Source organism: Furipterus horrens, unplaced genomic scaffold (genome assembly GCF_987537825.1).
Source record: "Furipterus horrens unplaced genomic scaffold, mFurHor1.1.pri manual_scaffold_2, whole genome shotgun sequence".
Lineage (NCBI taxonomy): Eukaryota > Metazoa > Chordata > Mammalia > Chiroptera > Furipteridae > Furipterus > Furipterus horrens.
In genome coordinates this window covers 142,080,342-142,094,209 of record NW_028327172.1, presented here as the reverse complement: position 1 = coordinate 142,094,209, position 13,868 = coordinate 142,080,342, and the positions used below count along the sequence as shown (strand labels likewise).

The 13,868-nt window shown below is 41.2% G+C and overlaps 1 protein-coding gene across 1 annotated transcript in view; it reads left to right on the top strand.

The window, feature by feature from the left end:
• ITGA8 (integrin subunit alpha 8) overlaps window positions 1–13,868 on the top strand; it is a 176,780-nt gene that overhangs the window by 75,349 nt on the left and 87,563 nt on the right. Inside the window, exons 12-13 of the mRNA XM_090266563.1 lie at window positions 3,867–4,072; window positions 4,963–5,154. Coding sequence (XP_090122689.1) covers window positions 3,867–4,072; window positions 4,963–5,154 — 398 coding nt within the window. The remainder of the gene's footprint in view (window positions 1–3,866; window positions 4,073–4,962; window positions 5,155–13,868) is intronic.

The following is a 13,868-nucleotide window of genomic DNA, read 5'->3' as shown; positions in this document are numbered from 1 at the left end:
ATTATGTGATTTTTTTTTTTCTTCTTTATAGAATGAGAAAATAGCCCCACTCAGTCTTTGTAATAGTGAACCAGTGATTTTAGATGTTTTTGAACTACAAGATAGCAACACACACAGGTTTTTAATAAATGCCTCTTCATACCGGCAATAATAATAACAACAGAGAAAGACAACCAGGTTCCTGCAAGGGAAGGCCGGGGCTACAGTGGCCCCAATCCCTGCTCTCCTCTCTGCCTAGAACAAAACAGGATTACAAGCAATGGCATTTTTAAAAAGTAAATGTATCTGGAACATCAAAATAAAAAAGTTTTACCTAGGTATAGCAATCTGACTTATGTTTTGGTATCTGAGACCAAAATAATAGCTATCCCATGGGCCTTTCACAGCCTCCCTTCCTTCTTGCAGGTTTGTGAAGTCACTGCTCAAGGTGCTCTTCCATCCCTGTGTTGCTCCCCCTGCTGTGGATAGACAGTGAGAGCCTATTCTAGAAGCCCTTGAGGCCCCAGACTGTCCCAACGCTATGTTTCACCTCTTTCTGGCTCTTACAAGGCAGGAGATGGAAAACAAGAATGCGTTTTGCTTGTTTAACAGGAACTCTTCCTGTTTGTATTATAATGTAAAACATCGTGTATTCCCATCAATGGCTAGCCCAATGCCTTCATAATACCTATCATTTATGAAATACAATTGTACAACCTGTGTCTTTGTGGCACATTTGGAGGGAGAGAATGACAGAGAGATGTTAAGTGATGTAGCTAATGAAGTAGCCTATTTCTATCTTACCCACATTTTAGAGGTAATGTGACTTGTTCAATATGACACAACTAGTTACTAAGAGCCAGATTTTAAGTCTAGGTCAGTATGACGTCAAAATTCATGCTATACTCACTCACGCTATCTGTGCTCAACTTACTTTTGCAATTATCATCTTTGTTTAAAGAACTTTAGTTTTTTAGAGCAGATTTGAGTTTAAAGGAAAATTGATCAGGAAGTACAGAGTTCACACAAACTCCCTCTCCCCTCTGCCCTCAGTTTTCCTATTAACATGGTGCATTGGTGTGGGACATTTGTTACAGTTGATGAACCCATATTGATGTATTATTAACTAAATAGTGCACGTTAGGGTTCACTCTGTGTTGTACACTCTTTGGGTTATGCCAAATGCCTAACATCATGCACCTACACACAGTATCATATAGAATAGTTTCATTGCCCTAAACATGTCTTGTGCTTCACCTATTCATCCTTCAACTCACCCATCCCCTGCCAGCTACTGGTCTTTATGCTTTCTCTGTAGGTTTGCCTTTTCCAAAATGTCATAAACTTGGAATCACACAGACTGGCTTCTTCCACTTAGCAATGTACATTTCAAGTTCCTCCATATTGTTTTGTGGCTTGATAGTTCATTTCTTTTTATTGCCGAAAATTATTCCATCGTATGATGCACCAGTGTCTGTTTATCTGTTCACTTACTGAAGGGTATCTTAAATGCTTCCAATTGGGGGCAATTGTAGGTTTTTGTGTGAACATGTTTTCAATTTCTTTGGGTAATTACATAAAAGAGTGATTAGGGGATTATATGGTAAACCTCTGTTTAGCTTGTTGAGAAACTGCCAGAGTGCCTTCCAAAGTGGCTGTGCCATTTTTCATTGCAGCCAGCAATGAACGAGAGTGTCTAATGCTCCGCAGCCTCACCCGCATTTGGACCTGTCAGCATTTGTCTGGCTGTAACACGATTTGTTTATCCACTGCCCTATTGAAAGACCTCTTGGTTGCTTCCAAGTTTTTGCAATTATGAATAAAACTACTATAAACAGTCACGTACAGGTTTCTGTGTAGACATAAGTTTTCAACTCATGTTGGTGCAATTGCTGGATCATGTAGTATGAGTGTTTTGTTCTGTAAGAAACTGCCAAACGGTCTTCCAAAGTAGCGGTACCATTTTATTCTCACCAGTAACGAATGCGAGTTTTTGTTGCTCCACATATGCATCAGCATTTGGTGTTGTCAGTGGTTTGGATTTTGGCTATTCTAAGAGGTGTGTAGTGGTATCACCTGTTTTAATTTCCAGTTCTTTAATGATATGTGATATTGAGCATCTTTTGAAATGCATATTTGCCATCTGTATATCCCCTTTGATGAGGTGTCTATTCAGATCTTAGCCCGATTTTTAATGGGTTGTTTTCTTATTGTTTATATTATGTATTATATTCATATAATATTGATTTTATATAACAATAACATAGTGTTATATGTAACATTATATTTTGTTATTGTTATATATTATTATTCCTATTTCATATTATGAATTTTAAGAATTCTTTGTATGTTTTACTTCTCCAATTAAAATCATAGGCATCCCTCTAGCGTGGAGCTTTCTGAACCACTCACTGTTCCCTGATTTCACTCAGGGACACTTGACTTGGCTCATAGCACAACTACCTGCAAAGCCTGCCTCTAGATCTACCTGTCAGAATCCCACTCAGGTTCAATGCCATGTCTTCCCCGAGCCTTCCTTAACACCCTCCAAGTACTGGCTCTCTCCCGGTCTGGAATTTCCAGCATTTAATTCGAACTACTCATACTTTTTCTTGCTGTGCCTTGTTTATAGTTATATGAGTAGCAATTTGACTTCACTTTTAAGTTAATTAGGAACAGGGTTGACCTAACAGTCATTGTTCTTTAAATCACTTCTCACAGTATGTTAAATATAGTCAGTACACAGGATGTCTATTGAATCATACTGAAAAATATGATGAACACTACAAGGAAGACAAGAAATTGGAAAGAGGAGTGGGTCAGAGTAATGCTGGCATGTCTTACAGATTACTGTACAAGAGGTGTTTTGCTCTCAGTAACTGTTGCCACTTTATCCCTGCCTTTTAGATTAATGATAATATTTTAGTAATTAGTTTACTTGGCAAACTTCTACATATTACCTAAGCTACATAGTCATAAAAGTCAAATGCTGATTTGCATTTCTTTCTGAAATCATTCTTCACATTATTGCATTTTCCTGGATAGGGGTGCCTTCAGACAAACGTTAGTAGAGGTCATTAGTACAGAAAAAATTATGAGTTTTGGTTGAGGTGACTTTTCTTAAATTTTTTTTCAATAAAAATAATGTATGTGTTTTTAAAACCCTAAATATTTTAGAAGACTCTGCTTTGTTTTGTTTTATTTTATTTTATCCATCTGGTTCTGTGAAGGAAATACCTTTAACCATTTTTGATTTTTATTCTTTTGGTAGTTGTCTTTATCTCTAAATAATGTGGTTAGGTGTCTTTTTCTTGAATTTTTTCCAACCTCAAAAATTATTTATTAGTTTCTGCTATAATACCTACAGTTTAAAAAAAAAAAAAAACTATAAATCTCTTTTGGGATGAAAATCTTATTTTCTATCTTTCTAGCCAGGACTAATAAACCTCTCTGGTCTCTGTTTTATTTAAATGAAGGTAACAACAGGAAATAGGAGGACAAATTTGTTTTAAACCTTATTACTGCAAGAAAACTTCATAATTTAAATTTATAGTCGTATAAATTCTGGAAACCTGTAATCCACTTTTAGAAAAATCTATTTAGTCATATATCTACAGTTTCTGGACATGCACTCAAAGCTGAAAAGGGTGAAATATCTGTGTTTCTTAATGTAATCACTTTTAGCATAGTTAAAAAGTTCAATGTGAATGCTTGCAGCATTCTATTCCATAGATATAACAAAACAATGAAAGAAAGATGTTGGTTGCAAAATGCCCCTTGCCAAAGGAAAAATACCAGTGGAAATGTACTAATGTACTTGACTTAAAATGTGCCAACAAAGGTCTCATGTCTGCCAGTGTGCTGACCTCTGTCTTTGTTCCCTGCAGAATGGATGACATATTGATTGGGGCTCCTCTCTTTATGGAACGTGAATTTGAGAGTAACCCTAGAGAAGTTGGTCAAGTTTACCTGTATATGCAAGCAAGTGCTCTCCTCTTTGAAGATCCGCAGGTCCTCACAGGCACTGAGGTTTTTGGGAGATTTGGTAGTGCCCTGGCACACTTAGGAGACCTGAATCAAGATGGATACAATGGTAATTTACACCCTGTATGAAAATTGTTTATGTGTCATCCTTCAGTGTTCCTGTTGCATGGCATTTTGAAATATTCACAATGGTGTGTGTGATATAGTTTATTTTTAATAAACTATCAAAAGTCTCAAGGCAAATTAAAATGTATATATGTTTTGATTAATATAGGTGTTACATGGAAATTTTCTCAAGTTGATTTAGGGTGTTATGTAACAGCTCTAAATAAAGGCAGCAGTTATTTTTAAAACTGATATTTGGATATAGTGACTCAAGGAGAACTAGAGAATCTTCTATATGTACCAGGTTAAGACAAATAAATATATGTTCATATATTAGCAAGTATATGGCCTTCCAATTAATTTGAATGGGTGATGTACGGGTGATACTGAACTTTAATTGGTCTTTAACTTCAGCTGAAAGACAACTTCAATGTTTGCAATAAAATAGTGTTAAATTCTTAGTTTAAGGTTGTGGTTCTTTAAGTTAGGAACTTATGACTGTCTTATAAGTACCGTCTCCTCAACATGCAAGCTCATACAAAATCTTGCATACATTTTCAGGGCCTTTTAAGTTAAGAACCAGCATATAGTGGGTTTCCTTAGTTGAAGTTCAAGGAGTGAATAGAAATTTGCTCTAACAAAATAGCCCAGGAGGTCCTTCTCATCAAATTAGTATTCATTAGCACCTTTGGCACGTATTCAGTATCTGATATTGTACCTTTTGTGTTGAATGGATAAAAGACAACAAATAATTTACTCTTGCTGTGGTACTACAAGTTTTCATGGGAAATTTAATAAGCCCTTTGGACTAGATGGTACTGCTCTTTGTACTTAATTGTATTTCAAAGTATTCTTCTTTATTTAAAAAATACACTCATGTGTCTCTGTGTGCAGATGTTGCCATCGGCGCACCCTTTGCAGGCCCAGACCAAAGAGGCAAAGTGTGCATTTACAATGGGAACCAGCGTGGCTTAAACACCAAGGCTTCCCAAGTTTTGCAAGGAATGTGGGCCTCGCAGGCTATCCCTTCTGGCTTCGGCTTCACTTTACGAGGAGACTCAGACATAGACAAGAATGATTACCCAGGTAAGGTTTTCTTTCTTCTCCCTAGAGGGAGAGTCCACTTCCTAAGAGCCCGTTCTCTAGGAAATGTGTCATGCATAAGCAGCTCTCTCAGGTGGGCGAAGGCAAGGCTCACCCATGGCACAGGTTCTTTGGAGGATTCCAGAGTGACTTTCATGAGGATTTAAAGGCAGACAAAACAAATACTCCCTTTCCTGTCCAGAAAGGCAAGGTGGCTTAAAAAAGAAACTGCACTGGACATATAACTTGCTGACTTTGCAAGAAAAATTTTTATTTGAAACCTCTCAGTAATTTGGTCTCCATTGACAAAGACAGCTTTCACCAATACATTTCTAGAGCGCTTTATTTTAATCCCATATTCCCTTTTGATTTCATAATTTCTATTAATTAACTCATGGACCTCACCATTTCTGTCATAAAGCTCATGTTTTTAGAGCATAACTATTTTCCAGCCATATTTTGGGTTTTCCAAAGATAGATTGAACATTTTAAAGTGAAGCAAAAAGAACTGGTCCATAATAGAAATCATAAACTATCCTTGATTACCTAATTCATACTGAGGACTCATGGAAGTCCAGAAAGCAGAGAGCTGTCATTCATGTTTTGTGCAGGCCATATGAAAATGTGGATTGGTTTTAAAGAACTGTGTCAGTAATCAGGGTTTTTAGCAGAGAACACTAGACTTCTTGGTTTTATAGTTCAATTTTCACTTTTATGTTGGTTATGTTAAGATGGTTTCAATAAATACTGAGAAATCATTAATAGTTAACTGACAGCCTCAACTATTTATTAAAGTGTTGTGTCTTTTCAGCACCCCTCCCCTAATCGAGTATTTTCCATATGTAGAGCTTTTTCTGGTTCGGGGCAGCGTTCCAATCAACTGACTGCCTAAATATACATCACTAATTTCAATTGCTCAGCTTTCTCGTCCCCTCTGGGATCAGTCAGAAAGGATACTGCAACATGTTCTTATAAATTTGCAAGAAATAGTTCATGGCACTACTGTAGGCCTTATAGTGGGCTCAGAATGGATTAGTATTGCATTGTATATGAATTTGTACACAAATGCGTCCTACCTGTAGCAATTTCAAGAGCATCTAGTTAAACTTATTTTCATAGGTTATACCATTTGAGTCTAAGCAATGACGGTTAGTTTTTGTTATTGGGGGGGGTGTCTCACATGTAATATATTCTATATTAAATAACCCAAAAATTAGATCCTCTGTGTGATTTCTTTCCAAAGTACATCCTATGTTGAGGTGATTAATGAAATTCAACCCCTGGGTTGCAGTTTTTAGACAAACAGTTAATTAAAAAGTTATTGCTATTTATTATGCTGTGCCTCACACAAGGCAAGGGAAGTCTCCGGACCAACCAAGACAGCACGGTGTTGGGTTCGCTGTGAAGAACACGCTTGTTAACTCCATAGAGCCACCCACAGGAGGCACAGAGAGATTACTTACCCTCCGATTGTCAACAACTTTCGGCCCAGTCAGCATCCTTAGCGCGTATGCCCCAACCCTCTGCGCCACCACCGAAGAGAAAGAACAGTTCTACCATGCACTGGACGAAGCGTTATCCAAGATTCCCAGAAGTAACGCTCTCTATCTCCTTGGAGACTTCAACGCAAGAGTAGGAGCCGACCACATGGCCTGGCCCACCTGCCTTGGAAACTTTGGGAGAGGAAAGATCAATGAGAATGGTCAGCGACTGCTTGAGCTCTTGTGTCACCACGGCCTGTGCGTGACAAACACATTCTTCAAGTGCAAAGAGATCCACCAGGTGTCATGGAGGCACCCCCGCTCCCGCCATTGGCACCAGCTTGACCTCGTCATCACCAGAAGAACGGATATTGGCAGCACCCTCCTCACCCGCAGCTACCACAGTGCAGACTGCGACACGGACCATGCCCTCGTGGTAAGCAAGGTGCGCATAATGCCGAAGAGGTTGCACCACTCCAAGATGAAGGGTCACCCACGCATCAACACCAGTTGTGCCAGCAACCCAGTTAAGACCCAGCAATTCATCAACAAGATGGAAGATGCACTCGGCGAGGGAGTGGCGGCAGATGACATTATCGAATCCAATTGGCCACGTCTCCGCGACGCCATATACAACTCCGCCATTATTGCTTATGGGAAGAAAGAGCGGAAGAACGCTGACTGGTACGAGGCTCACTGGGAAGAAATGGAACCCGTGATCGAGGCTAAGAGGAAGGCCCTACTGGCTTACAAGGTCACGCCCACTCCCAGTACACTTCAAGCTCTACGGGCTGCCAGGAACAAAGTCCAGAAGACCGCCCGCCACTGTGCCAACACCTATTGGCTAAACCTGTGCAGAAGCATTCAGGAAGCCGCCGATATAGGCAACGCACGAGGAATGTATGAGGGTATCAAGAAGGCAACAGGCCCAATCCCCTCCAAGATCGCCCCCCTTAAGTCCAAGACAGGTGAGGTCATCACTGACCAGGAACAGCAAATGCGGCGGTGGACCGAGCACTACCTCGAGCTGTACGCAACGAAGAACACCATAACAGACACTGCTCTTAAAGCCATCCCAGACCTACCAGTCATGGAGGAGCTAGACACCCCACCTACTGCGGCAGAGCTCGGCAAAGCCATCGACCGCCTCGCTTGCGGGAAAGCACCAGGAAGCGACGGAATCCCTCCAGAAATCCTAAAGAGCGGGAAACCAGTCCTGCTACAGCCGCTCCACCATCTACTCTGTCGCTGCTGGAAGGAGGGTTACATCCCCCAGGATATGAGAGACGCCAACATTATCACCATGTACAAGAACAAAGGAGACCGCAGCGACTGCAACAACTACCGGGGCATCTCTCTCCTCAGCGTCGTCGGCAAAGTATTCGCCCGGGTCGCTCTTGCCTGCCTGCAGACCCTTGCTTCCCGCGTCTACCCAGAGTCCCAGTGTGGCTTCAGAGCTGGCCGCTCAACAGTGGACATGATCTTCTCCCTACGCCAGCTGCAGGAGAAGTGTCACGAGCAGCATAAACCACTCTACCTCGCCTTTATTGACCTCACGAAGGCGTTTGATCTGGTCAGTCGAAGCGGACTCTTCAGCTTGCTACGGAAGATTGGCTGTCCACCACATCTGCTTGCTGTGGTCATGTCCTTTCACGACAACATGCACAGCACGGTGTCCTACAACGGCGCAACCTCTGAGGCCTTCCCAGTCAGCAGCGGAGTAAAGCAGGGCTGCGTCCTCGCGCCTACGCTGTTCGGAATCTTCTTGTCCATGCTCCTCCAATACGCCTTTAAGGACTGCAGCGAGGGTGTCTTCATTCACACCAGATCCGATGGCAAGCTCTACAACCTGGCCCGTCTACGAGCCAAGACCAAAGTCAAAGAGGTGCTCATCCGTGAGATGCTCTTCGCCGACGACGCAGCTTTGACATCACACTCCGAAGAGGGACTCCAGCAGCTAGTCACTTGCCTTTCCCACGCATGCAAGGAGTTCGGACTAGCCATCAGCCTGACGAAGACGAATGTTATGGCTCAAGGCACGGGGACTCCCCCATGCATCACCATCGACGGATACACCCTGGAGGTTGTCAACGACTTCACTTACCTCGGGTCCACCATCTCGAGCTCTCTGTCAGTCGACTTGGAGGTCAACCGGAGAATCGCCAGGGCAGCCACAGTTATGGCCAGACTGAACCGGCGAGCGTGGAACAATTCCAGCCTCACTGAGAAAACCAGACTGCGCATCTACCAAGCCTGCGTACTCAGCACTCTCCTCTATGGCAGCGAGATGTGGACCACCTACGCAAGGCACGAAAGGAAACTCAACAGCTTCCACATGAGGTGCCTGCGACGCGTCCTGCATGTCGCCTGGCAGGATAAGGTCCCCAACACCGAGGTGCTGAAGCGAGCCAATATGAGCAGTTTGCATGCAGTTCTTAGCGAGAGATGCCTCAGGTGGCTCGGCCATGTCAAAAGAATGGATGCAGGCCGTATCCCCAAAGACCTCCTCTACGGCGAGCTAGCAGAAGGCCAGAGGATGACAGGGCGCCCAAAACTGCGGTTCAAAGACATCTGCAAAAAGGACATGACACAATGCTCCATCAATCTCAACACATGGGAAGTTCAAGCAGACGACCGCCTAGCCTGGAGGCTCGCGGTCAGGCAAGGTACGTCACGTGCAGAGGCTGCGCGCAACGAGGAGGCGGTCCAGAAAAGATCGAGGCGGAAGCAGCGTCAACAGCAGCAACAACGGCCATCTGCCTTCACCTGTACCAAGTGCGGCAGGGATTGTCACTCCCGAATCGGACTGCATAGCCATTCTCGGCGGTGCAGATAGACTCTCAAGAAGCTACGCCATCGTCTCTCGAGACGGACGGCTGCCGACGACGACGGCCTCACACAAGGTGAAAGGAAATAAAGGGTGCACCAGTTAGACAGCCAGTCCTCTGACTTCCTGTGACGTCTCCTAAGAAAGGGCCAGGAAGGAGAAACATATGAAACAACTCTTCTTTCCAGGAATATTTCCTTCAAGGAGGGAGAGGAGAAAAAGGAGCAGGACAGGGAACAGGGAGGCTACCTATTAAGTATGTCTTTTTCATCCCTTCTTAGCAAGCAGAAAAAGGTCATTTGAGGCCATTTGCTAGTCGATATCTTTATCTACTGAGGCTAACTCAATTTATAGTGAGTAATGATGTTAATGTAGTGTATATCCATCTGTTCTTAACTAAGGCAGGACCATTAGTGCCACTAAGTTGAATTTTTATCACTCAAGATAGTCTTGAGGCTTTCAGAGTTCATTTTAATTTGTAGACCTGGTTCTGGTCCTGATTCTGCCTCTTAACTGGGAATAAAGGTGTCTTGTGATTTATTATCCTATAACATTTTCCCTGATCTTCATCTTCCAGCAAAAAGAATGCCACTCAAAAAAGCCTTTTTATGTTGACATCAAATCCCCAGGGACCTATTGAGAGGAAAAATGTCTTCTAGGCCATGACTAGATTCTGGTAACTTGTATAGCAGATTTGAAACGTGCAGGCATAACTAGGAATCAGACATGTAACTTCCCTTGTTTTTATACAAATGAATTCCATTTAGCCCTTAAGCCTCCATTTCCACAAAGGTGGAAGGCCTTACTCTTGCAGTCACTACTAGATGCAGACTTAATCTCATTTAGCAGAGTGCCTGTGAGCAAAGGAAAGGGAAATCAGACCCTGGGTTCGGGTCCTCATCCCTCACTGACAGGTTGTGTGGCAATGGACAAGTGATTTGATTTCTTTGAGCTTCTGTTTTCTTTTCTGGTATTAGGGGGCTGGCAATACCCACTTTACTGGGTTCTGTGTGCTCATACTTTTTTGGTTGGGAAAGGTTTTTTTAATACAAAATATTGTGAAATGGCATATAATAGGAATAATATCAATTTGATGAACATGAACAGAATTAAAGCTACTTAACTTCTCAGACATGTAAGGCTACTGAAGATTTTGAAACCCTGCAGTCTAGGATGCTGGTGGTGGATGGCATAGATTTAAAACTCAACACCCCTGTTTCGTAGTTATATATGAGTGAGACAGTTTCTTAACCTCTCTGACCTTAGTTTCCTTATCTGTAAAATAAGATAATTATATGTTGGTATAAAGATGAAATTAGGTTGCTTATATAATGAAGTGGTGTAGTTATGTTAAAATGAGATTACACAGAACTTAGTTTAATAAATGACAGGTCTTTAATCAAATTTTAAAACCAGACTCTATATTTTGGAGGTATTCTTTTTCTTAGGCACATGAATTTATACTATTTTATTTTGCTTATTCAGTTTCCAGAGTCCCCAAGCTTAATTTATACTATGACATTTACTTCCCCTGCCCCAGACACATAGAACTATAAGAGTAAGAACATAGCTACAGAGACCCTGCTAGGTTGAAAACCATTCATAATATTCCTGTAGCTGGATCCTCACTAGAGGCTTCCCCTAGTATTGTGAGGTTGCTGCCCAGCTATGATGTAATTCCACCACTCACCATTCAAACTGGGGAAGAGGCATAAAGGACTTTTGCCATTTCTCACTACTATGATTTACTGGGTACCAGGAATGGAAAAATGCCCTTTCCTCTCAGCCCCTTAGCCATTTGGGGTATTTAATTTCATATAAATTAGGCCCAAATTAGGATGATGGCAATGGCAATTGGAAAGGAAGGAACTGACAAAATAGTGTAAATGGAAAATAGACACGACTTGGTAATGAATGGCTATGATGGAAGACAGAGGCGGTAGGGGTGGGAGGAAGAGGGAATGTTAAAGATGAGTCTGGAATTTTGATTCAGTTCCCAAAGAATGTAGGGTATAATGGAGAGACGTGGGAGATTCTGTTGTAGAAATATAGAGATTCTATTATAGAAACAATATTTGGAATAAATTTCCTAACATCTAGCTTAACTAGATAATAACTCAGTATTTTTAGACTTCTTATGGTAAATACAAGGGGAGGCTCCTGAAAACTGGAATTTATTTATAAAAAATTGTGTTTATTCTTACATGTTTAAACTTCAGTCACCTTCAAAGTACTCTCCATTTGATGCAATACGTACACTTATCGAGATTTTTTCCCCACTGTTCAAAAGTTTTTGAACTTGTTGATTTTGATGTGTTTTAGTGTTTCTGCTGTTTTTTGTTTCACCTTTTCCACATCGGCAAAACATTTCCCTTTGAGAACTTTTTTCATCTGGGGAAACAAAAACAAGTCGCTTGGGGTTAGATGGGGTGAATAGGGAGAGTGTGCATGGGAGTCATGCTGTTTTTGGTCAAAAACAGCTGAACACTCAGCACAGGTGTGGGCAGATGTGCTCATAAATCACCCATCACAAGATGGGCAAATGAGTTCAAAGAGCCTTCAAAAAAAATTCACAGCCTCTCACAATACCACCAGCTGGTACACTGATACAGATGGGTTCCTGGAACACTTACTTAGCAGGGGGAAGCCTGTACTAAAAGGGGCTTGTTTGGGGGGAAGTCTGCCCTCATGTTGTCATCAGTACACATACATAAATAAGAGTCACAAGTATTTTTATTACTGGCATCAAAAATTTTTTTCCTATTCAAAAAATAGATGTGTCCAGGTTTCTGCACTGGTGCTCACTGGAAAACTAGGGTTGACCAGAGGAGTATCTTATACACATTAATTGAGTGAAGGCATTTCAGAGAAGAAACAGCTGTGATAGTCAGGAATCCCTAAAATTCAATGATCTACTCTAATTCTGCTAAACACGATTGTATAACAAGGCCATCTGCTAAATGCATTGTCCAGGCATTGGAGAGTGGGGGAGGGAAGTGCTGGCCTTGTTGAGGAGCAGAAATCATACAGGCAATGAAACCCGGAGGAAAACATGGGCTGAATGCCAAGACTATCATTGTCTTGTTCAGGCCCCTAATAGGCAATGATGACATCATGAAGCCATCTCAGGCAATTATACCAAATGTAATAAGATGACCCATTTTCTCTTTTAATAAGTGCTGTGTGTGCATGTGTTTGTGCAAACAACCCAGCAAGAGAGAAGCTACACATGGCTTTAACCAGAGAGAATAATGCATTTTACTCAGACCTTGAGCTCTTTGAATGGATACAAAGTTTATTTTCACTTCTCAAACTGTTATTCAAGTTTTCATGAAAGCAAAACGTTGTATTCTTCTTAAGCAAGATTTCCATCATTTTATTATAAATGTTGTAATAGAAATTAGAATATTACATTTTTATAAAAAGACCTTATGAGAGGGGAGGGGAACTGGAGGAAACAAGGAGAAGGGATTAGTCAGGAGCATATATGCACAACCCATAGACACAGACAGCATGTGGTGATGGGCAGAGGGGAGAGGGCGGGAGTGGCACTAGGTGGAGGCGGGCAAAGGCAAGAGGAAATGGGGACATCTGTAATAGTGTCAACAATAAAAATGAAGTTAAAAAAGACCTCATGAATTTAGATTAAATTGAATTATTTAAGCCAACAGAAAGAGTTCTTGGATTTGACTCCATCAGTATCATAAAAGAGAAGTAAAAATGAATGGAGAGATAAAAGATGGGTTCTAGAACCAATTCCCCCAGATAATGTGACTTCAGTAACTTTCTGGGCCTTACCGTTTTCACCTGAAAGTGATGTGGATGTATGGACTACTTCTTCAAGGGCCTTTTTAAACTCTAAACTTTGATTCTGTAATCTAAGATGTAATTTTACTGCCTCCCCAGATTTCTATGTAATGTTGGGTAAACTATTAAGGCCCTATCTCTGGGGAAGAAAAGGCTTAATGAAACATATAAGACTTTTTTTTCTTAACTTTTTCTAGAAAATAATTTTAGACTGACAGAAATATTGCAAAAAATAGTACAGTATTCCCTCACTTATCACGGGTATTACATTCTAGACTCCCCTGCGATAGGTGAAAATCCGCGAAGTAGGAACCTTACATTTATTTTAGTATTTATGTATCATTTAAGGCTTTATAAACCCTTCCCACACACTTATAAACCATTCCCAGTCCCTTATTAACCTTTCCCACTCCCTTATTAACCTTTTCCACACTTTTATAAACACTACTTATGTTCTTAAACATATTCTACACTCTTAAACCTACATAACTTTAACAACACACATATACTGTACCACAAAATCCCACAATATAGCAAAAAATCCGTGATAAATAATTAAATATAATATTTTTTAAAATCCCGCGATACAGTGAGGCCACTAT